A 21,474-nucleotide genomic window follows, 5' to 3' on the forward strand; every position below is an offset into this window, starting at 1 on the left:
CCTTTACAGTGAATAACTTAATGGCAGCTTCTAAGTTACGACCTCCTTTGGACCAGAAGAACCTTTGAATAGCTCCAGCGCTTTTCTTTGCATTAGCTGACAGGTAATCAACATGGCCTTTCATATGACCGGACGACTGAAATACAACTCCAAGGTATCTATAGCAACGAACTTGCTCAATGGTACGAGAGTCAATAACCCATTTAAACATCCTAGGCCTATTGGCAAAAGCCATTATTTTAGTCTTCATATAATTTATCTCTAAGCAATTCTGATTACAGTATTGCATAAGAGCACACATAGCTCTCTTAAGTCCCTTAGGGGTCCTAGAAAGCAAGACGGCATCGTCTGCATAAAGCAAGATGCATACAATGAGGTTAAAGAATTCGAAGAGTATTTGGAAATCAAGTGATTCAATATCACACACTGATCTAAACATGACCGTACCTCTCTAAAGCCTGCTTGTTCCTGTCTCAAAAGACCTTCCTGCTCCATCCAGTCTTTTAGCTTCCACTGTAAGTGTTTTGAATAAAGCTTACTTATTATACTTAGCAGACTGATCGGCCTATAATTAACAGGATCCTCTCTGTTCCCTTTCTTGTAAATAGGCACTATTATTGCCACCCCCCAGTCTTTAGGTATTCTACCAGTTCTATCTATAGTTGTAAATAAGGTAGCAAGAACTGGAACCCACCACTCGAGGTTCCTCTTGATCAGGTCTGCACATATAAGATCAGAACCTGGGGCTTTGTTGGAACTCAGGGTCTGTATGAGGTTCTTAATTTCTTGAGGATGCACAGGGGACCAAGAGGGTAAGGTAGCTATATCCAGGACCTCTGAAGCAGCCTCATCCTGACCTTGGTAGAGCTGCTCAAAATAATTTTCCCAAGTTTCAGGGAGAATTGTATTGCTGCACACTGAGGGAGGTCTAGTATTACAATTAGAGACCATATTCCAGAATAAACAGGGATTTTTATCTCTGCATGCTGAGCTTAATTGCTCCCATGCAAGGGCTATGGCGGCCTTCTTTTTTCGCTGTATCAAGGCCTGATACGGTGTATATGTTTGATGAGTAACTAGGCAAGCTTCAGGACCCAGGGTAAAAAAAAAATATTTTTTTAAAAAACTGTCAAATCACTACAGATGGCTTGTATTACATATATACACTATACATTTTATCTAGGATGACTTTCCTTTTAGCTGCAAAGGTTTAAGGAGTCCATGGCCCCAAAGAGACTTTAGAATCAGATGGCAGGAAAACATCAAATTCTGACCTACCTGAGCCAAGAACCGGTACACAAACACTGGTTTGATTTGCCCAAAACGATAAACTCTGAAGATACTCTGGATATCATATGATGGATTCCAAGAGGCATCAAAAATAATTACTCGATTAGCAGCTACCAGATTTATTCCAAGGGATCCTGCTTTAGTTGAGATAATAAACAAGCGGCCTCTATAACAAAGCAAAGCAAAACTTTAACCTGCTGCATTCCATTTACACCATTCCAGTTTATCTGAACAGCTGCTTAGCACACCCAGACTTAAAGACTGTTACATACACATTAGCTTGAGAACAGCAAAAAAAAAAAAAAGGCTTTCAAAGAGAGTGCTTATCTGGGTGCCTTTCAAAGCACTTTTAAAAAACATTGCTTAACTGGGATATCATCATTTCCTCTGCACCATACTGCCCCAGGATTCAGCCTCATGGTTGGTGTGAATATGTCCATTCACATTCAAAAATCATGGCCAGCCTTACTTTTGCTAAGCAGGAATAGGGAGGGGCATTTGAGGAAGCCCAAAGGGGAAGAGATGGGAGAGATGAGAGTAAGTTCACAGGAAACTCCCACCGCCAAGCCCTCATGACTGGGCACTACAAGGCCTGTACCCAGCCGACGTGAACTGAAATTCAAAAAGTTTTTCTTAAACTAGTTGAACACACTGTTAGAGCAGTCACCTGACTGGGGGACCCTGATACACTAAGCATACAAGTAGCTACCAGAGTAGGAAACTCACAATCTTAAAACCAGCATAGTAAAAATTTTGTTGAGCTTGAGTATCCAGCACATTTGATTAACCGGCAATCCGAATTCCCCATGACTGCCAGATAAAAGATTTTACTGTAGTTCAATCAAAAGACAAAAGATAGGGAAAAAGAATTCATGTAAGGACAAAGCACCTTGATCATATTAACTCATTCAAAACTAGTCTATTAGGATTCCCAGTGCATTTTATGAAGCCAAAGCAATTTGCCCAATGAGTGAAAATGGGATACTGTTAGATACTGCCATTTAAGCATACTTATGACATTTCAGAGTCCAACTCCAAACATGCTGGATTGCATTATTTACATTTTAGCCCTTAAGAAATTTTATGAACAAACATATACCTGTCTCTTTAAAAACTAAACATGGAAATTTAACAACAGAATTCTCCCATGTGCATCATAATATGAAACTGAGTCCATATTTATTTAAAATTTTATATTCTGCCTTATTTCCTGGCAGCTAACAACATAACAAGATGCATTACAAATGGAGCGTTTATGTAAGTGCTTAAGAACCAGAGAGTTTTTATAAAAGTTGAAAAAATTATAAATATGACAAACTTCAGTTCCAGGAAGTACAAATATGCGTTCCCCAAAGAAAGCCCTTTTAAAGTTACAAGAAGAACGACATGCATTTTGCATTCAGTGCTCACAAACAATTAGTAAGATGTATTTACTGCACTTATGTCCAGGAGTTGTCTAAACCAACCTAATATGTGCTGAAAATAGCAAACATACCACATCAAAGGGCAGGACATGCAGCAGGGTAACCCTATAATCAACAAACTCAACAGGAATCCTTTAGCGTAGCAACAGATGCCCTTTCTTCAATGAAAGCATAACATCAAATGCTTTTCTGCTCATTAAAAGTGGAAGCTCACAACTTTCTTTTAATTATCTTCCCCCCACCCAAAACACAAAGGGGTTGGGGGAAAATCCTAGTCACCTTTATTTAATTTAATAATTTTCTTCCTGGGAGAATTTTAACAAAAATAACCTTCCCCTCCCCAATAGCTTATTAGGGATAACGAGGAGCCCTGAGACTCCTTGAAGCCAGACCTCTTCATCAGAAGTAGTCTAGAACGCTGGGTACGAGGGTACAGATTTTAGAAACTCCAAATTTAAAGTGTGGCAAATAAGGTACGAGAGATATGAAAAGGCTGATCATAATTCCATGCAGAACACAGATGAATTCAGGGTTCAGACATATGGCCACTAATACGCATTCTGCACACTGGCAACAATGGGATCAGCTCCTCAAGTGGGATAGCCATTTTCTGCATCGAGTTCCACTGCTCCCAGTCCGAAGACTATGTGCAATGGTACTGTTTGCTAACAAATTTCAACCCCACCACTTTGCATTGAAGTTCCCGTTTGAAATGCAATGTTTCGTGTGCTCTAAAGAGATGGAAATGCTCCTCTAGCCATTCCCAAACACTGCCATTCTAAGTGTCTGATTTGTAGCCATTCTGTTTGATGTATGTAAGCGGGAAGGCATTTGTTGGTAGATGACATACCTCATGCTGCTGGGTGAAAGTACATCGTTTCTTAGCCTCCCAACAGTATTGCTTGTGAAGATTTGAACTCACACCCTACTTTTCCAGCTTCTATACTCATTTCTTTTTCCATTTCCTCTTTGTCATCCCCCCCCCCCGTGTCATTGCTTTTGTGGCAGTTTCTCCTTGCATCTGTAGACATTCCTTACTGCCATTCTTTCTCTTTGGCTGCTCCATATTGCTGGAACATTTCCCCCCACTCCCCAAACTGGCTCAGCTCCCCCATTCTGGCTCCTTCAAAGAACGACAAAGGGTATCCTTAACAAAACTCTCTTCTGCCTTTTACCTCCCATTTCCCTCTTGTGTGCTTACATGTGTTTACGCAAGACAGACAAAAACTGCATACCCGTGTAATGGGCTCACCAATCTAAAGGCTGATTTTCTGGCAGGTTCTGTCTGCTTCAGATTTCATGAAGCTTCCAACTTCCTACAACAGATTCATTTCCAGCAACTGTCACGTGAAGAATCAAGAGTCTGCACACCAGTGCAAATCAGTGAGGTGCAGAAATTATAATTCTGTAATGTTTGATCTCTGCATTTGTTGGGGCAGAGAACCACATGGAATGAAATGGCCAACAGAAACCAGGGTTAGCTGTTGTAGATTTTCCGGGTTGTATGGCCGTGGTCTTGGCATTGTAGGACCTGACATTTCGCCAGTAGCTGTGACTGGCATCGTCAGAGGTATAACACAGAAAGGTGGAGTCCTCTCTGTGTCGAGGTGAGACGAAAAATGGAAGGCAGATAATTTGTATCTACTCAGGAAGGTAGGGTAGCCTTCGACAACATATAGAAACCAGGGTGTTCATTAGCACTGCCTTGAATCCTGCTGATTAGGAAAAAAGCTGGATATAAATGTTTTAAATAAATAAACTGTTATAAAACGAACAAAAATATATGCTTAATGTTCTCTATAACATCCTACATTACACTCCATCTCTGGTGTGTCCTACACCTTCAACAAAAACAAGCTGCTTATCAAAACTCTCTTTTGTTGTATGTACGTACAAAAGCTCACCAATGGCAATGACTGGAAAGAGATCACGGAGGCAAAACTGTAACAGACTTTTAAAAAGCTCACATACAAAAACAAAATTTTTACCTGACATTTGTTTCATCATTAAATTCTTCAGCCCATTTTTTTCTCGACTGAGCTGTGGTAGAGCCATCTAAACGATAATAATCAATATTTCTGAACCACTTTCCTTCACCTGCGTATTCAAAAAGTAGAGAATATATCAAAAATACAGGAAATGGAAGGAACAAAATTAGATATTTCTGTAGACAGCAAACATAACAGTCTGAATACACACATAATATCAGATATATGCCCAGACGTATCATTTTAACTCTTCAGTTTTTAAAATCAGTAACTTTAACAAAACCAGGAAAACGTTCATTTTTATTGGAATCAGAAGTATAATAAAAGCAATCCTGTGTATTCACATTTAGAAAATAAACATCATTTGTTCATCTTGGTGTGTTCCTTCAGTAAGAAGAAACAATGCATGTCTGTCTGCAAGGCTGATCATGACCTCAAACTGTCCAACTTTTTAGAATATCCAGTTGAGAATAAAGCAAAACTCGAGAAAAGCCATGGTGCAAGTACAATTCCACAACCAGTTATGCATGCCAAATTCCTATGAGGCTCAAGAACGTTTAAATATGGCAGAATTGTCTTCTGTGCAGTCACAAACATAGATTCTGCACGAGTGCAGAAGGCAACTCCAGAATGTTTGAGCTCTAGCCCAAGAACAGGTGACCCCCTCCATAAGGTAGGGTACTATCTCTCTGCAAATGCCTCAGGGGGAAGGAGGGTAGAGTGAAGTCCTACTAGCAGCCCCGCCCTGACAGAGACAGTATGAGAGAGAGTCAACAGTATGGACACAGGCAATCTCTCCATCTCCCGCTCCTCCACATGACCATTCCTCAGCTGAGAGTAACAACGGGAGCTCTGACACTCGAAAGCTCATACCCCGAAAATCTTGGGAGGTCTCTAGGGTGCTACTGAGTCCCAGGGGTGCTTTGACTCTTCGACAACATATGGAACTTTGATTCTCAAAAGCTTATACCCCGAAAATCTTGGTCTCTACCGGAGCTTGTTAGAAGGTTTGGAGTTGGATGCTACCAATACGCAGATTACACCCTGCTCTCCCTGGACTCTGCACTGGCCAATCTGGCCCGTTGCCTTGAAGCCGTGGTTTGTTGGTTGAAGTGAAATCCATCTAAGACAAAGATCACCTGGCTGGGGAGGTCTGGACTGCCAGGGGGCCTTCGGCTTCCAACTCTTGATGGGGTCCAACTTTCATTAGTGGACTCTGTTAAGAGTCTGGGGGGTCTGGCTTCACTCCTCCTTGTCAGCAGTGGCAAGGATGGGTTTTTTAAAAAATTTGTGCCAACTGTCTCTACATCTATCCCATTCTGACCTAGCCATGGTGATTCATGCCACAAGTCACCTCCCGCCTAGACAACTGTAATGCTCTCTAGGTAGGGCTGCCCCTGAGGATAGTCCAGAAATTACAGGCAGTCCAGAATGCAGCAGTAAGATTACTGACAGGTTCTCCTTGGAGAGATCCTATCTATTTTGTCTTGAAACAGCTACACTGGCTGCCAAGTGAGTTCCAGATCAAATTCAAGGCGCTGGTGATTACCTTTAAAGCCCTAAATGGTTTGGGACCTTCATACCTGGTGGACCACCTCTTTTGACGCTCCCCCCACCCCAAAATATACGTTCTTCAACCTGCATGTGGTGCCTGGCCTCTGGGATGCACCAGGACAAGGGCCGCCTTTGTAGTCCTGGTAGAACAAGCTGTCAGATGGTACACGAGCCCTGAGGGACTTGTCTAAGTTCCGTGAGGCCTGCAAAGCAGGGCTCTCCCGTTTACCTTTGGCCTGTTTATCTGGGCTGCCTTTTAGTTTTATTTGTATTATGCTTTTAATTGATATCTGTTAATATTTAGGTATTGTTAGCTGCCCCAAGACTGCTTGGTGGCGAGAGGTAGCATATCATCATCATCGTCATCATGTGCGGCAGCACTGGAATCTAGCTGTTCTGCCACCCTCTGAAAAATACTGTGATGTCCTGGACAGCAATGGGCAATCACAACTCCCATAACTATCATGAAGGCCCCTGTTGCCATAGTGAATCCAAAGGGCAAAATCTGCATTGGTGGTACACCAGACTAATTGCAAATCTGAGACGCCCATCAGACCTCAGCACCAGACAGATGTGAAAATATGCAAATCAGATCTACAGGTGCAATCCAAATTCCTTCCATTAAAAGAGGGAGAATTGTGGCTAAGACACACCTTACAGAATCTGTCTTTGGTTTTATGAAGAAGTTCACACATCTGAGATCTAAAATGGGATGCAGACCCCCATCCTTTGTGGGTCCTGTGAAGCACCCAGAGTACAAACAAGCACAGGTGAAGCTAGTCAGCAGAAGGCAGTTTACCACAACTACAGCAGCTTTTAAAAGTGGTATGATGGGCCAGATTAATAATTCAGTGAGAAATTCAACCCAAAAACAGACAATCAGCCAAAAAACAGCAACCAGTCAGAAAGTCCATGATGGGTCCGAGATCAACACCAGTGTGCCCATGTATGTAGCAGGCTCATGTATTCAGCCACAGGGATAATTTGTTGGGGTATCTCTCCCCCCAACTTTGCTTTAGCTTCAATGGAAAACAGCCCCCTCCCCAGCTTTCGAACACTGTGCTCTCTAATAGGCTAGAGTGGACAGCCTCAAAAAGCATGCGTTTTCATCTTCACAAAAATTCACGGTGACCTCCCCGTCCTTATTTGACCAACACTGCTTTGGGAACTTGGGAGAGAGGGGGGAGGTTAAGAGAAGCAACTATATGAATTCCAGATATCCAAATTCTGGCATTTTTGCACTTGCCTTTATATATCACAGGTTTGCCTTCTTCTCTCTGCTGATTCACCAGCTCCAAAAAATCTTCTATCAAATCCAGTGATATCAGAGACTGACTGAATACTAAGCTGAAAAGGAGAAAAAAAGATGGAATGTAATTTCAGCATAATTAACTAGCGCACAGATTTGCTACACTTCTTATACTGTACCAGTTTGCTATGGGGATATGAAGTGGCCTGTGAACCTAAACAAATCATCACTAAGAAGCCAGGCTGGGCTGAAGGCAAAGAGTGGAGGGAGGGGGAGGGGGGGAGGGAGGGACCGAGAACTGTGCCCTGGGAGGAGAGTTTTGCAGACTTACACTTTATTCCCCAGCTCCTCAGCCATGCGAAGGATTTCAAAGAGAAGCACCATCTTCCCAGAATGCTCTAACACTTCAGCATCAGCTTCGGTGACAAAATCTTTGTACCAGTCTGGCGCTGGGCTGCCTGGGTTGGACGTGGAAGTGGTCCTACCTTGGGGGAGGAGGGGATAAAGCCTTGGTTTACTAGAGATAGTTTTTAACAGCGAGACTTTCCATGCAACAATCCAAGCCCACTCCTCCTCCTCCTCCTCACTGCTGGCAATCAGTACAGGAAAAGCGGAACACAACGGAGACCATAAAGCTTCAGAGTTACCTTGTGGGTATAGCTTTGGCAAGCTAACTCTACCGTCTTATAGTCCCCCTTTTTTAATATATATCACAGCATGGCTAGACAGTTGTGACCAGGTTAGATAACCCCTTTCCCACAAAACAAGATTTATGTCACTTGGGAGGGAAGGCAAACTGCTAAAGCACTGATAAAAGCAAGTATTTATTTTCAAAACACTTCACATACAGTATCTCGGCAATCTTTATAAACAGTCCTATAATTCCGTTAACTCCCAAAATTGAAAGGGTTGGGGAGACAGAGGCAGTGACCTGCTTTGCCAAAGGCAGGCTCTGAATTGGCTCATGATTCAGATTCCTAGCCACTATATTACAGCAGCTCCAGCTGAACGCCTTCGCAATTAGCCTGTCGGAAACGCCCTCATTGAGTCTGCAATCCCAATGCAGACTCAAAAAACCAACAGGCCATATAGTAAGCTGCCCATGTGGTAAGCCTACTTTGAGCATCATCACCTCAATATTTTCCTTAAAAGCAAGTAACCTAATCTTCAAGAGGATGGCATTATTCTCCAGTATCAAGCTTATAGTGGAATGATCAAGAGATACTTATGCACTCTAAATACTTATGGAGCAACATGCAGCACACAGGCACTCTTGCCCTACATGCACGTACTTCTACACACAGTAGCCTAGAGAATCAAGCAGAACAATACACACACCTTACAACGCCACTGTCCGGAGTTGCAGTGAGTGGGCTGCTGCTGCCCAGCTGTATAGAGACCATACCCATGCTGAGCGACAACAGTCAGGAAGGTTCAGGACCGCAAGGCACCATGGGAGTTGGGGGGCCTCCCACCCACCAGGAGGCAGAGACAAATTGGAAGCTACCACACCTGGCACTTGGCGATCCAGCAATGGTGCAGAGGCCTTGGCAGAGGAAATCCTACTAGACGTGGTAGTCTTGCAGGACCAGGATTTGCAGGGACTGCTGGGGGGGGGGGGAATTGCAGGGACTTCTGAAAGCTATTTAAGTTTTCCCAGCCAACAGCAAAGGAGGTGGCATCCGGTCTGGCCCCTTTCCCCACACCGACAGCCCAGAGAGCCAGATGAAGGGAGGAGGAGGGTGAATGTAGATCCCTCCCTTCCCAAGCTGAGGCCTTCCTTCAAAAAACAGGAGGAGAGGAGTGCAGCCCACCACTGTGCCACAGCCAGATCCAGGCTACCTCCTCACAATCACAAACGCTACAGCTATAAACTGCTGCTTACATGGATCACTGAGTGTCCTTGTCTCATCAGATGCCAAGTGCAACATGGGTTTATCTTTGCCCATGTACTCAAGTGTTTCGGGGGGGGGGGATTCTGGCAAAAATTAAGAGATGTAACAGGCAATTAAGTGCTTTCAGGTCCTGAAACAGTAGCTCTTGGTTGTGTTGAACCAGTCTTACAAAGAAGGACTTTGATTAAGGCTGCCAGAATGTCAACAGAGGAGCACCAAGGAGACAAAAGGGAAACACCTGAGGTGGTGGAGTGGGAGGTGGGAAATTGGAGTTCAACAGGTTTCAAACTAATTTCACTGTTACAATATATGAGGGAAGATTAAAATATACAGAGGGTTGGAAGGACAGTGAGAATTTCAGTATGTGTTTCTCATGGACAGAATGAATGGGGTCTACAAGAATACAAAGGAATACAAAACTGGTAGAATTTTTTTAAGCCCCCCGGAGGGAATTTTTTATTGCATTTTTTAATAGACTACAAACTACAACGAAAAATTGGGAAGGGATAACTACATCTAGGGAGAAAGGAAAGAAACCCATTACTAACTAAAACCCTTATATAAATGTTAATCCTAAATTGCTAGTATTACTTGGAACGTAGTCGGTTATGCTAATTTTTTTTATCTTTTTATCCAATGATTTAACTGTTTAAGGGAACCCCCAGAGCATCCCATAATAAAACTAAAGTTTTCAGGCACAATTCAGAGTCCTTCAGCCTTCATTTTGTCTTATATTTCCTGATCCTCAATTTATATGTACGCTTGGGGGCAGCCGCCCCCTTATTGGAAAAAGAGTCCTCGTCGGAAGACACCGAGTCCAATTCGCCACTGGATTTGCTGTCATCTTCTTCCTTCTCGACCTCGGCTATCTCTCCCAGCTGCACTCTCAGGAACTCATGTGCTTTGGAGACAGAGTCAATCTTTTCTTTTTTATCGTGTAGTTTGAAAATGACGCCTTCTGGAATTAACCATCTGTAGACAATGCTGTTTGTTTGTAGAAAAAGGATTAAGTCTTTATTTATTTCTCTTTTGCCTTATTTCAAATGGAGTGTCTATTAGAATCCTGATGGTATTGTCCCCAATTTTCAAGGGTGTTCCTGTAGTTGCTTTCAGGATAGAATACCTCACATATCGCTTTGAGAATCTGGCCACTATTTCCCCAGGCAGATTATTCTTTTTGATGTACATGGAATAGGACCTATAGACCACATCCATTTCACTTGCAAGATACTCCGCTTTCAAATCTGTAACTGGGGCTAATGCTTCACTCAGGAGTTGCTTTAGATTCTCACCTTTTAATTCTGGGACCCCTTGAAACCGTAGGACCAAATTTGCTTTCTCCATTTGCAGCTGTAAAAGTTGTGATTCTTCCGAAGCTTGTTTCTTTTCCAGCTTTTGCACCTTTTTCTTGACTTTTTTAGTGTTGGCGTCCATTTTCTTCACCTTCTCAGCCGTTTGCTCTGTTATTTTTAAAGTCTCAGTCAGTTGGAGCTGCTGAGTTGCAAGATTCTGGTTTAGAGATGTCAGCTGTTGTTTGATGTTAGTCATCTGGTCCAGCAGAGGGCGCAAGGAATCTGCCAACGTTTTGGAGAACTCAGTGACCTCTTCCGGTCGAGGGCTCATGGTCCCGGTTGGTTTAACTTTTGCTGGTTTGTCTTTCTCTGCCCTCTTCCCCGCCATCTTTATGGATTGTTTACTTTTATGAAAACTTGCTTTAGCCTCTGAAATACGCCCATACGCTTATCTGTGCGCTGGTAAGTCTCTCAAAACAGATTTCAATGCTTTTTCTTCCACTCCCCCCTTAGTATTTCGTTGTTTAGTTCATGCGCATGGGAGGGCCCCCTCCCTGCTCGCTTTTTTCGCCATTCCCAGGGGTAGCTTTCTTTTTAAATTCTCATATTCGCTTTAACCTGACTCACTGTTCATTGTTGGTCATACGACCTCGCTCGGCACACGTTCAAAACACTCGCTCTCCGACGTTTGTCCCGGTCAGCGGCTCTAGATCCATATGGACACTCAGCGGCAGGACCGTCGGGGTGGAGGAGTGCCTCAATCCCCCAGCATCACACTGGTGAAGAGGTCACCCCTCAAAAGCCCCATGGCTAGGAGCCTTTTGCCAAGGCTCCGGGAGGGGGGTAGCAACCCATCGCCACCCCTCCTTTCCGCTGGTGCGCAGATCACATCCCCGAGAGGTCCGGGAGATGCGTCCGCCAGCGTGTCGCCATAAACCGGATGTCAAAACTGGTAGAAAATTTAATGAGACAATAAGCATAGGAGAATTTTAGAACAAGCATTTAAGCTGCTGATCCTTATTACTAACTACATTAAAATGAGGAAAATTTCTTCACTACGTTTTTATGTGGACATCTGTTATATTAATTGTATTTATGGGCATTGTTATGATGGCAATATTGTAACTAAAAATATTGAGGGGATCTCCTGTTCCAAAAAAGAATCAGAAGATTCACTAGCTAGACCTGGTTAGTAATATGGTTCTTTGGACTGTAGAAGTGTTTCAATATACAGTTTAAATTTGATGTTTACTTTGTATAATCTACGAAGGGGTAGTAGATATCTGTCTCTAACGCAGTGAGTTCCAGCACACATGCATCTACAACCTCCTAATGACACTTTACTTAGAGGGCTGCCTTTATTTATTTTACCTACATTCTTTTGACAGTGCTTCAAGCAGCTTTAATCTCCACTTCATATGTGCATTACACACTCTGATTTATTGTAAATACAGTAAAAGCTACCTCCTTCTTTAAACTTTGATCTTATCACTTATTGCAGCATTTATTTCCATGGAATTCTTTCCTTGGTACTTCCTTACAGGTAAATTCAACTTTTAAAGCAAACAAACTGATGGGGATATCCATCAAGAAAGTCAGAAATAAACGGATATCCCATCATCATCTTTGCTTATAGCTGCAGAAGGGGAAAAAAGGTTAGGAAGAGTACAGAATTCAAAGGGGAAGAAGAGTAGCAGATTAGAAACTAATTCACAAGACTGCTCGGCCTCTTGAGCCATTCATTGTGAGGAAGACGGCATCATGTGATGACATTTTGATACTTCCTACTTTATTTTCCAGTACTTTTCCTAGTTTTTCCTTTGTGATGAAAGATACCTTGTTCCCTCAGAGAGTTTGATCCTTGTTACAATACTGTTTTTAGCTTTACACTGTTTATAAGGTAAACTGCTCAGAAAAGTACAAAACATACCAAGTGCGGATATCTAACTAAATTGTATGTGAATGTTTTGATACCTCTAATTTTACATTCCAAAGCTTTTCATAATAAATCCATAACACTACACAAGCTTTTGGTTGCTGCAGCAAATTGTGCTGATATGTTCAGTGGTCTTCATAATACAAGCCAGTTCCCTTGCCCCCACCAAGGGCCAACATCCCTTTTCTAGGACCCATTAGTGCAGGGGTCCCCAATCTTTTTGAGCTTGTTGGTACCTCTGGAATTCTGACACAAGATGGTGGACGTGTCACAGAAGGGCAGTCTGAGACCAGATGCCCCTCTCTAATCCCACCCCCAAAATCATGTGTGTACCGTACAGCCTGACCTAGCAGAAGAAACAAAACAGACCTCGTAAAAACAAGGTGGCCGGTGGTCAGAGACAAGCCTGGGAAAACATTTTGGAAGGAGAACTATGAGAGCTGACTGGCTAACAGCTCTTCTCCCCATCCTAAAAGAGATAACATCTCAATGATGAGTTTCTCAGGAAGACAATACCATGATTCCCCTAGCCCATTCACTCTAATTAACAGGCTATTCATACAACCTGATAGCCTCTCCCATCCTGTATTCAAAGGTCACCAAGGAACTTTGACACATTTAGTTTACATCAAGCAATCTCATCAAGGAACATTAGCCTTAACTCATGCAAATTGTTCACCCTGGGAAGACCACTCAAGGTATTGTCTTAGGGGCAAACATGTCAGACTGCCCTAGAGATAATTTTTCCTATAACTGCACACACTCTGACCCATAGTGTGTTCTTGGCACTAAACATTGCAACTCCTCCCCCGCTTGTGGGCTTTCTCTCCGGGAAACGCTGGCTGTTTTCTCTTGCTGCCTTCCGCAGACCTCACTTCTCCAAGACCTGCTAAATATCGCCTTCCCCAAATCGCTTTTCCCCACTCCTCCCTTTTATTTTCCTCTTAGTTTGTGCGCTACCCATGTGCTTTGTGCGTATGTTTGCTCTTTTTCTTCTTCTTTAATAAAAACACCTCTTCTGGTTGAACTTCCAAGGGAACAATCCCCATAAACATTGGTGGAAATCCCCTAGTTACCCCACTTGGCTTGTCTCTAATTACGCTAATTTCCCCAATTAATTAGGAGACTACTGATCTGGGTAACAGGTGTGAGTACAAAGCATGTGGCAGGCACCAGGAAAAGTGTTGGTGGGCATGAGGGCACCCATGGGCACCAGGCTGAGGACCCCTGTGTTACTACCAGTTTGGTATAGTGGTTAAGTGCGCGGACTCTAATCTGGGAGAACCGGGTTTGATTCCCCAAGCCTCCACTTGCAGCTGCTGGTGTGACCTTGGCCAAGCCACAGTTCTGTCAGAGCTGTTCTTGAAAAAAAAGCAGTTTCTGTCAAGAGCTCTCTCAGCCCCACCTACCTCACAGGGTGTCTGTTGTGGGGAGGGGAAGGGAAAGGAGTTTGTAAGCTGCTTTGAGACACCTTTGGGTTGTGAAGGGCGGGGTATTAATCCTCCTCCTCCTCCTACATATGTGGAATTCTCCCACACTCCTTTCTAAACATTCAGAAATCATCCAGCAAGTCCTTCCTTACCTTCTTCCACTTTTTCCGTGCCTGGAGGATTGCTTATCGGTTCTTCTACAATTCCTTCCCCACCTCCGCGAGATCTTGAATTCCAGACTTTAATCACTTCAACATCATTATCACTGCCACTTTCACCTGAGCTACTATCTTTCTTTGATTTTTTCCCCTTGGACTTTTTCTTCCTATAAAAATAACATTTAATGATAGTTTTTAAAAACCTGCTGGTATGTGACCCTTTCTGTACAGCAATGATATAATATACTGAATCCATTAATTACATGTTTACATGAAACAGTTGAACTTACTTGGTATACTCATCAGAGCTTAAGCTTACTGATGTTTCCTCAGAATCAGATGCTATGAACTCATCAAGACTGTCTTCATCAAAATAGCCCTGAAAAACAACAGATGACTTTACAAGAGGGATTTTTATTAAATTCAACTGGCCTTGCTCAAGCCTCTAAAACATCTGTTCATTTATCTGAACAATACCGAAGACAGTAAGATTATTTCAGAATACTTTGGTAATGACAAAAATCCTTTAAAAATGGTAACAGTCCCAAGTAAAATACCCAGGAAAAACAAATAACCAGTCTGTGCCTTGCTGTTGGACCTACAGAGGAACTAACTAGCCATCCTGCGTGAGACAGGATGCTGAACTAGATGAACTAGATGGTTCAATCCAGCAGGACTCTTCTTATGTTCATACAAAAAAAGAAATTTCCATTAATTCAGTGAAATTCTCTAAGACTGGGCATTCCTTACTTGAGAACTTTAATCAATGACAAAGACAGACAGATGTGATCTACCTTATTTTCTTTGCTAATATAGTCCAGCTGCAAGCACCAAGGATGAGTCCAAATCCTGCTTAACATCTGGAAATCCTGGAAGAGTTTAGCTCCAGCTTTGCCTCTCCCACCTTCTGTGCTGCTGCTGACACCTGATGAGAACATATAGAAATCATTACTTATTTCAGAACTTAAAGACAACCAATGTTTCATTTTAAGTCAGTATAACACAAACTTCTGTCATAGATGCTGAACAGAGGCCCGATTATTCACTTGACACTTTATTCCACTTATTTCCTAAAAATCTGTCACTTCTTCCTTTCTCACATTTGAATATCTGTAACACATCCCATTTAAGTTCTAACAATTAAATGTCATATTTGCCTACATAAAGTCAAATCTGGCTTGAAAAACTAAGAGAATGTTGTGAATGAAGCCATGCCACATTCTGAAAGTCAAATGTTCTTAAATAGCTCAGAAATATTTACAGTAACATGAAGCTGTACATTATTTATCTACACTCCAAGCTATAAGTAGAAAACAAGGTTGCACTTGCCTGTAACTGCTGTTCATCAAGCGGTCTTCTGTGCAGGCACACATGGGACTGCACCTGCACAGGCTTGCCACAGAGACCTCTTACTAAAGCTCCCTAGAACATTCAAAGTGCTCAGCCCCCTCCCCTCCTGACAAGGCAAGAGCTCCTTCCCTCGGTTCCTTCTCCCTGCAGTGGAAGGATCTCAAGAGTGCGAGGAGGATCCCACAGCAGGGAAAGGACGGAGGGATGTGTGCCTGCACAGAAGACCACTCAATGAACAACAGTTACTGGGAAGGGCAACCTTGCTTTCATCTTTGTGGCTTCTGCGCAGTCCCACATGAGCGACTAGCAAGCTGACTTACCAGCAGGAGGTAGAAGTGGGATCCTCAGCGAAACAAGGACTGAAGAACCACTTTCCCCACAGCTGCCTCCCCTCCGGAACTGACATCGACTACACAGTGCTTGATGAACATCGGTGGGGAGGACCAGGAGGCTGCCTTGCAGGTGTTGCCAAAGAAGGCTGCAGAGGAGGACTGAGACCTGGCCGAGTGAGCCCTGAGATGGAGTGGGCAGAGCATGTCAGTTGGGTGGCTCTGGCAACCCGGCTTGTGGTGGTTTGGGAGGAGGCTGCCTGGCCCTTGTGGGGGCCAGCAAAACAGACCAGCAGGTTGTCCTCCCTCGGCAAAAACATAATACGGTCTAAATTAAAAAGCAGTGACCTACAAACATCATTCTTTGTCCAAAGTGGGAGAGGAGAAAAACACTGGCAGAACTATGTCATGGGAAATGTGGAAGGTCACAGGCCTCCTGAGAGTAAGCAGGACTCTGCCTGGAGCGAGGGCAGCCTTGTTGCTTCTTGCCCGGAGGGTACTGAAATTAAGGGCGCAAGGAAAAATCAGAGTAAGATGTCTGGTACCGATAGGATTACACTGACTGCAAATGGACTGTTTGTCTCAGGAAGTAGGGAGGTTTGTGGGTCTGAGCAGGTGGACCAGTGATGCCAAAGAACCTTGTGGTGATCTCCTTTTACATATGGTCTGGGTATGTGTGGGAGCTGAACAGATTCTTTCCTTCAAAGGGGAGATCCTCTATTCTTGCCCTAGTATAGTTAAGAAGGGTGGTGCAGTAGAGCCAGGAGTGGCAGCGTAGGACTATGGTGGAAGTGATGGATCTACTGCATGAGTCTGTGATATGTCATGCAGCATTTGTTGTTTTCCAGCTCTAAGCCCTCTGCCTGTAGGACCTTGGCCACAACTTTGTGTTCTTCTGGAAGTGAATCGATGAACATAGCCATTCTTTCCCACAGGAACATTTGGTAGCATCCCATAATGGCATTAAAGTCTGCCATATGTAAAGTCAGGGCAGATGATGTGTGGATCTTGTGGTCCCTCCTGGTCAAATGGAGAGGCCCAAGGCCTGGAGTGTTTTTTGGCGGGATGACCTCCATCATGAGGAGTTCGCAGTTGGGTGGGCAAAAAGTAAATCACGGTCCTCCCCTAAAACCTTGTACATGTGGTCAATTTCCTTGGCAACAGGGGAGACTGATGCTGCCTTGTTCCAGATAGATTTGGATATGTCCAGCAATCCCTCTAGTCTCTTTCCAGCAATTAAGTCCATGTTGGGTGGGTAAAGGACCTTCAAAATGGGGTCGGATGTAGTCAGTTCCCATCAGATCACTTCAAAATTAAGAGACAGCCATTCAGATCAGTTGTTCAGAGTAAATATGGAGATCCTCTGCTGGAGAAACAGGCGATGGGTCATCAGGTGACAGTTTTGAGGGGGCATTGGAACTGCCTATAGAGGCTTTTCCTTGTCCGATTCCAAAGGACTTGAATCCATAGCAAACGGGGCTGACAGGGAGCATGGCATGGTCAATTCCACAGAAGGTGGTGGCTGCTATTCCCACTGCATAGGCCAGTACATGGGCAGTGCGTACTGGAACCACTGAGGAGATGTCAGTTCCCAATATTGCTGGGCCAGAGAGTCTCCCAAAGGTCTGTGATGCCATTTAGCTGCAGGAGCTTCAGCTTCAGGGGAGACTGAGGAGTGACCTCAATAACTTCATCATCGGACAAAGGAGACGGCAACTGAGTTGGAAAAGGGGTCCTGGGTCTTTGGGTGGGGGATGGATCCATTCCCAGTTGGGTGGAGGAGGGACGGGAAGTCTTATGCTTCAACTTCAGCTATTTCTTTTGCGCTGGCAGTTCCAAGGCACTAAGTGCCACCGAGTATTTCTTAGGAGCGGATAGTGGGCCTGGATCCAATACAGATCCTGCCGGCACGGACCCCTGGAAAACATCTAACCACCCTGAGCATTTCTGAAATGGAAAGGCGACATACAAACATGCCAAATAAATTAATTCTGGGGTACAGTCTCAATATGGAGCAAAATTTGAGTCCCATCACAACCGAAAGATGAAGAAAATTTTCCAGGGTATAAACTTTTGTCTGTCAAACCTCACTTTGGACATGGAGGTTCCATTTAGCCATCAGAGCAATCAGTTGACCTGTCTTCCACAAATGGGCCTAATAATTTTTACAGCCAGCTAAATGAGTGGCCATCACTGTAACTTTCTATGGCATGGTGATTTATCAATGTAAACTGCCCAACAGGAAAAGGTAGAATAAAAAAACATTTCAAAGAAAGAACAAATTTTTGTAGGATCGTTGTGTATTTTTGTATATGTCTAATTATAGTTTTTGTGTAACAGCTGTGTATTGTGCCAGTTCTGAGGCCTTCCAGTGCTCCAGAAATATGCCTGTCAGCTGCAGAACTTGAACATGAAGGCTAGAAAAATAAATCAGCAATAAACAAATTGATAAGCCTCATTGGGAACACACACCCCCAACCCAGCCCGGAACCAAGCAAAACAAAGCATGCCAAGCAATGAATCATAAGCAACGCCTTACCTGTTAAATGATCCAAGTAGAACTGATACAGTTTACACTGAAGAGGCGTCATTCTAACAGCTAGAACATACTCGTATTTGGGTGGCAGGAATTTTGTTAACGCTGTATAGTCTTTTCTCTGTAAATCGATTTTTAAAAAGAAAGTATGGTTATAAAACACAAAGAGTAAACAACAAGCTGCACGCCATGATTAGCTCTAAACCTAAACTACGAAGGACTGCAACTCCTAGTAAAATATTACTGGTCGCACAGGTATCCCGATTGCCCTCCAGAGCACCCATGAGACATACAGATATATATCCCCTGAGAGATAAACACTGTCATAGATCCTCTAGAAAACCCAGAAAGATTGCAAAAAGAGCCACTCTAGGCTCTTTTTAACAATAACAACAACTCTTATTTTACAGATCAAGAAGGATGGTCGTGTCAGTCTGTCTGTAGCAGGAGAAAAGAGCAAGAGCCCAGGAGCACCTTAAAGACAAGCAAAATTTGTGGCAGGGGATGAGCTTTCATGAGTCACTGCTCACTTCTTCAGATACAGCTAGATGTGAGTCCATCTGTCCTATATATTGGAAAGTGGAGTGATTTCAGATGGCGAATGACACTGGCAGGTGTGACTGAATTGGGTGCAGGTGTGGAGAAATATCTTCTGGTTAATCAGGAATAGTGATTTCTCTTTACAAAAACATGTAAGGTTTTTAGCTGCAAGAAACAAGACATCTATAATCCGTAGCAAAGCATTTTTAATTCTCACACTTCTAAATGATATCAAGATTTCACATACCTGAACACATCCAGCTAACATTTCATACAAGATGTGGGCCCGCTTTTTCATCACCCTGACATCTGCCATGGTAGAGTCTGCACACTGACCATTTTGGATTGGATTTATAAATCGATTTCGAAACTCCTTAACTGACCCAAGCAAATTCTCTTTGATAAAGTTAACCATACAATGATCTGTACAGAAAACAGCAGAATAATCTTCAGAATGAAGACCGACACTGGCAAAATATGAAGGCATCATGTGATTTCTGTTTTGCGAGAGATCATGGCCAACATTTTAAAAAAGAAACTCTGTACCTGCCTAAACAGGCACTTGGGCCTCAACACACGTGCAATAATGTTTTCACGAGCAGAGGTACGAGCAGCTCCCTGTCAGGCCCCAGCGTGAGTCTCTCCTCTGCCAGAAGCTGCCTCTTCCTGGTGCAATACTGCCCCTGCCAATCACCCCAAGACTCAGGCCAGATCCTTCATGGCCAAACTATGCCCTCCTGGCACCTGAACATCAAACAGGGGCCATGGCTCAGTGATACAGTATCTACTTGACACCTAGAAGGTACACGATTCAACCCTTGGCATATCTAGTTAAAGGTCAGTTAAAGAGATTCTGGAGAGCCACCGCTGAAGAGACAATATTGACTTTAATGGGTCAAGGGCTTGATACCGTATAAGGCCCAGGGCCCATTCTTCAACACAGAGGCTACTCCCATCAGAAGCAAGAACAGGATTGCAAACAAGGGCATAACGTGGGAGCCTGGCCAAACCACAGTGTGCTCAGAATAACAGATGCTGTGAATGCAGAAAACAGCACAGGATGGAATGCGGCTCTTCATCCTGTCTCCAAAGGCAAAGGACTTTTTGTAGTCATACGATTTCCAATGAAAGCATGAGCATTTTCAAATAAAAAGTCAACTGAGGCAGAAGAAAGCAGAATTCTATTTTGTAGCCCCATTTCTTGCCATGTGCAAGATGTGCTTCAAAGCATAAAGAGAAAAGACATCAGCCAGTGGTACAGCAATGCCTATTTTCTTCTTCCATGTAGATACAGCTATTAAATTTTATTTTCCTGAACTACAAACAAAAGACAGATGTTCAGGATTTGGTGCTCCCTTAAAATGCACTTACATTCTATGAGGTTGTTTTGCAAAGGCGTTCCCGTAAGAATGATCCTCCTCCTGGATTTTATAGAATTCATAGCTTTAGAAACAGCAGATGCTTCATTTTTTAAGATGTGTCCTTCATCACATATAACAAAATCAGGACCTGGTTAAAAAAAACAAAAACAAAGAAAAGCTATTTTGCCTCTAGTTTTATATTTGCAGATAGAAAATGTATTTCACAGACTTTACCTAGCAATGTAATGATGCTCAGTAACCACCTGTGGCTCTGTCCAGAAACAATCATGTATGAGTCTGGGGCATACCACTAGAACTATGTGCAGTCTTTTAATGCAGAGACACACTCATATCAGAGACTAGATTCAAACACTTATTTCCCCTCTTGCATTAGCCAGGAAAGGAGGAAGAACCATCTAGTCACATTTCTGGGTCCGCTCTGCCAATCTGCCTGCAGCTGAAAGCTGTGTAGGTTTACATGCACAAGAGACAGCACCCAAAGTTGCCCTTCTTTTCTGTTTGCAGTGGGATCCTGCAAGTGGTTGCTTACAAGAAACAGCACACTATCCCTATGAAGCACAGCTCAGGATTACAGGATAAAGACACTGAAAGAAAGAACAGTGAAGTAACCAACAGTGCAATGCCTCTAGTATTTTTAATATCCCTCAAGCAAGAAAGGATGAAGACATGTGGCACTTCAGAATTCATTAGATGCATGAAGTGGACCAACTAACTGGATTTGCACACACAAAGGTCAAGTCCAGTGCCACCTTTAAGACCAACAAAGTTTTATTCGTGGTATAAGCTTTTGTGTGCAAGCACACTTCTCCAGATACAGTGAAACAAAATTTCCTCAACCATTACATATAGTAAGAGCAGGGGTCTTTTAGGGCCAGAGCGTGCCGGAGCCTGTACCTGCCTGGGATTCCAGAAGACGCCCCCCCCCCGCTGCCTCCCAGGGGCAGCACCGGAGCTCTGTGGCCCTGGGAGGCCAGAAGACGCCCCCCCGCCGCCTCCCAAGGTAAGTGAGGGATCCGTGGGGGGTGGAGGAGGCTTGATTGGGGGGGTGGGAGAGCCTCCCCCCATCTCTTTGCCCTCTTTCTTTCCCCTCCTTTCCTTCCCATTTCCTTTTCTTTCTCTTT

The 21,474-nt window shown here is 43.5% G+C and overlaps 1 protein-coding gene across 2 annotated transcripts in view; it reads right to left on the reverse strand.

Moving 5' to 3' along the window:
* The window catches only part of ATRX (alpha thalassemia/mental retardation syndrome X-linked), a 171,502-nt gene that overhangs the window by 32,128 nt on the left and 117,900 nt on the right, over nt 1–21,474 (reverse strand). For both annotated transcript variants that reach the window (XM_015426440.1, XM_015426439.1), the window contains exons 20-29: nt 20,343–20,480; nt 19,219–19,394; nt 18,435–18,552; nt 15,011–15,141; nt 14,507–14,595; nt 14,211–14,383; nt 7,837–7,990; nt 7,503–7,603; nt 4,703–4,811; nt 1,279–1,456 (exon numbers count right to left, since the gene is read on the reverse strand). In XM_015426440.1, coding sequence (XP_015281926.1) covers nt 1,279–1,456; nt 4,703–4,811; nt 7,503–7,603; nt 7,837–7,990; nt 14,211–14,383; nt 14,507–14,595; nt 15,011–15,141; nt 18,435–18,552; nt 19,219–19,394; nt 20,343–20,480 — 1,367 coding nt within the window. The remainder of the gene's footprint in view (nt 1–1,278; nt 1,457–4,702; nt 4,812–7,502; nt 7,604–7,836; nt 7,991–14,210; nt 14,384–14,506; nt 14,596–15,010; nt 15,142–18,434; nt 18,553–19,218; nt 19,395–20,342; nt 20,481–21,474) is intronic.

The sequence above is a fragment of the Gekko japonicus genome, unplaced genomic scaffold, assembly GCF_001447785.1.
Source record: "Gekko japonicus isolate JY-2015 unplaced genomic scaffold, Gekko_japonicus_V1.1 scaffold984, whole genome shotgun sequence".
NCBI classification, from domain to species: domain Eukaryota; kingdom Metazoa; phylum Chordata; class Lepidosauria; order Squamata; family Gekkonidae; genus Gekko; species Gekko japonicus.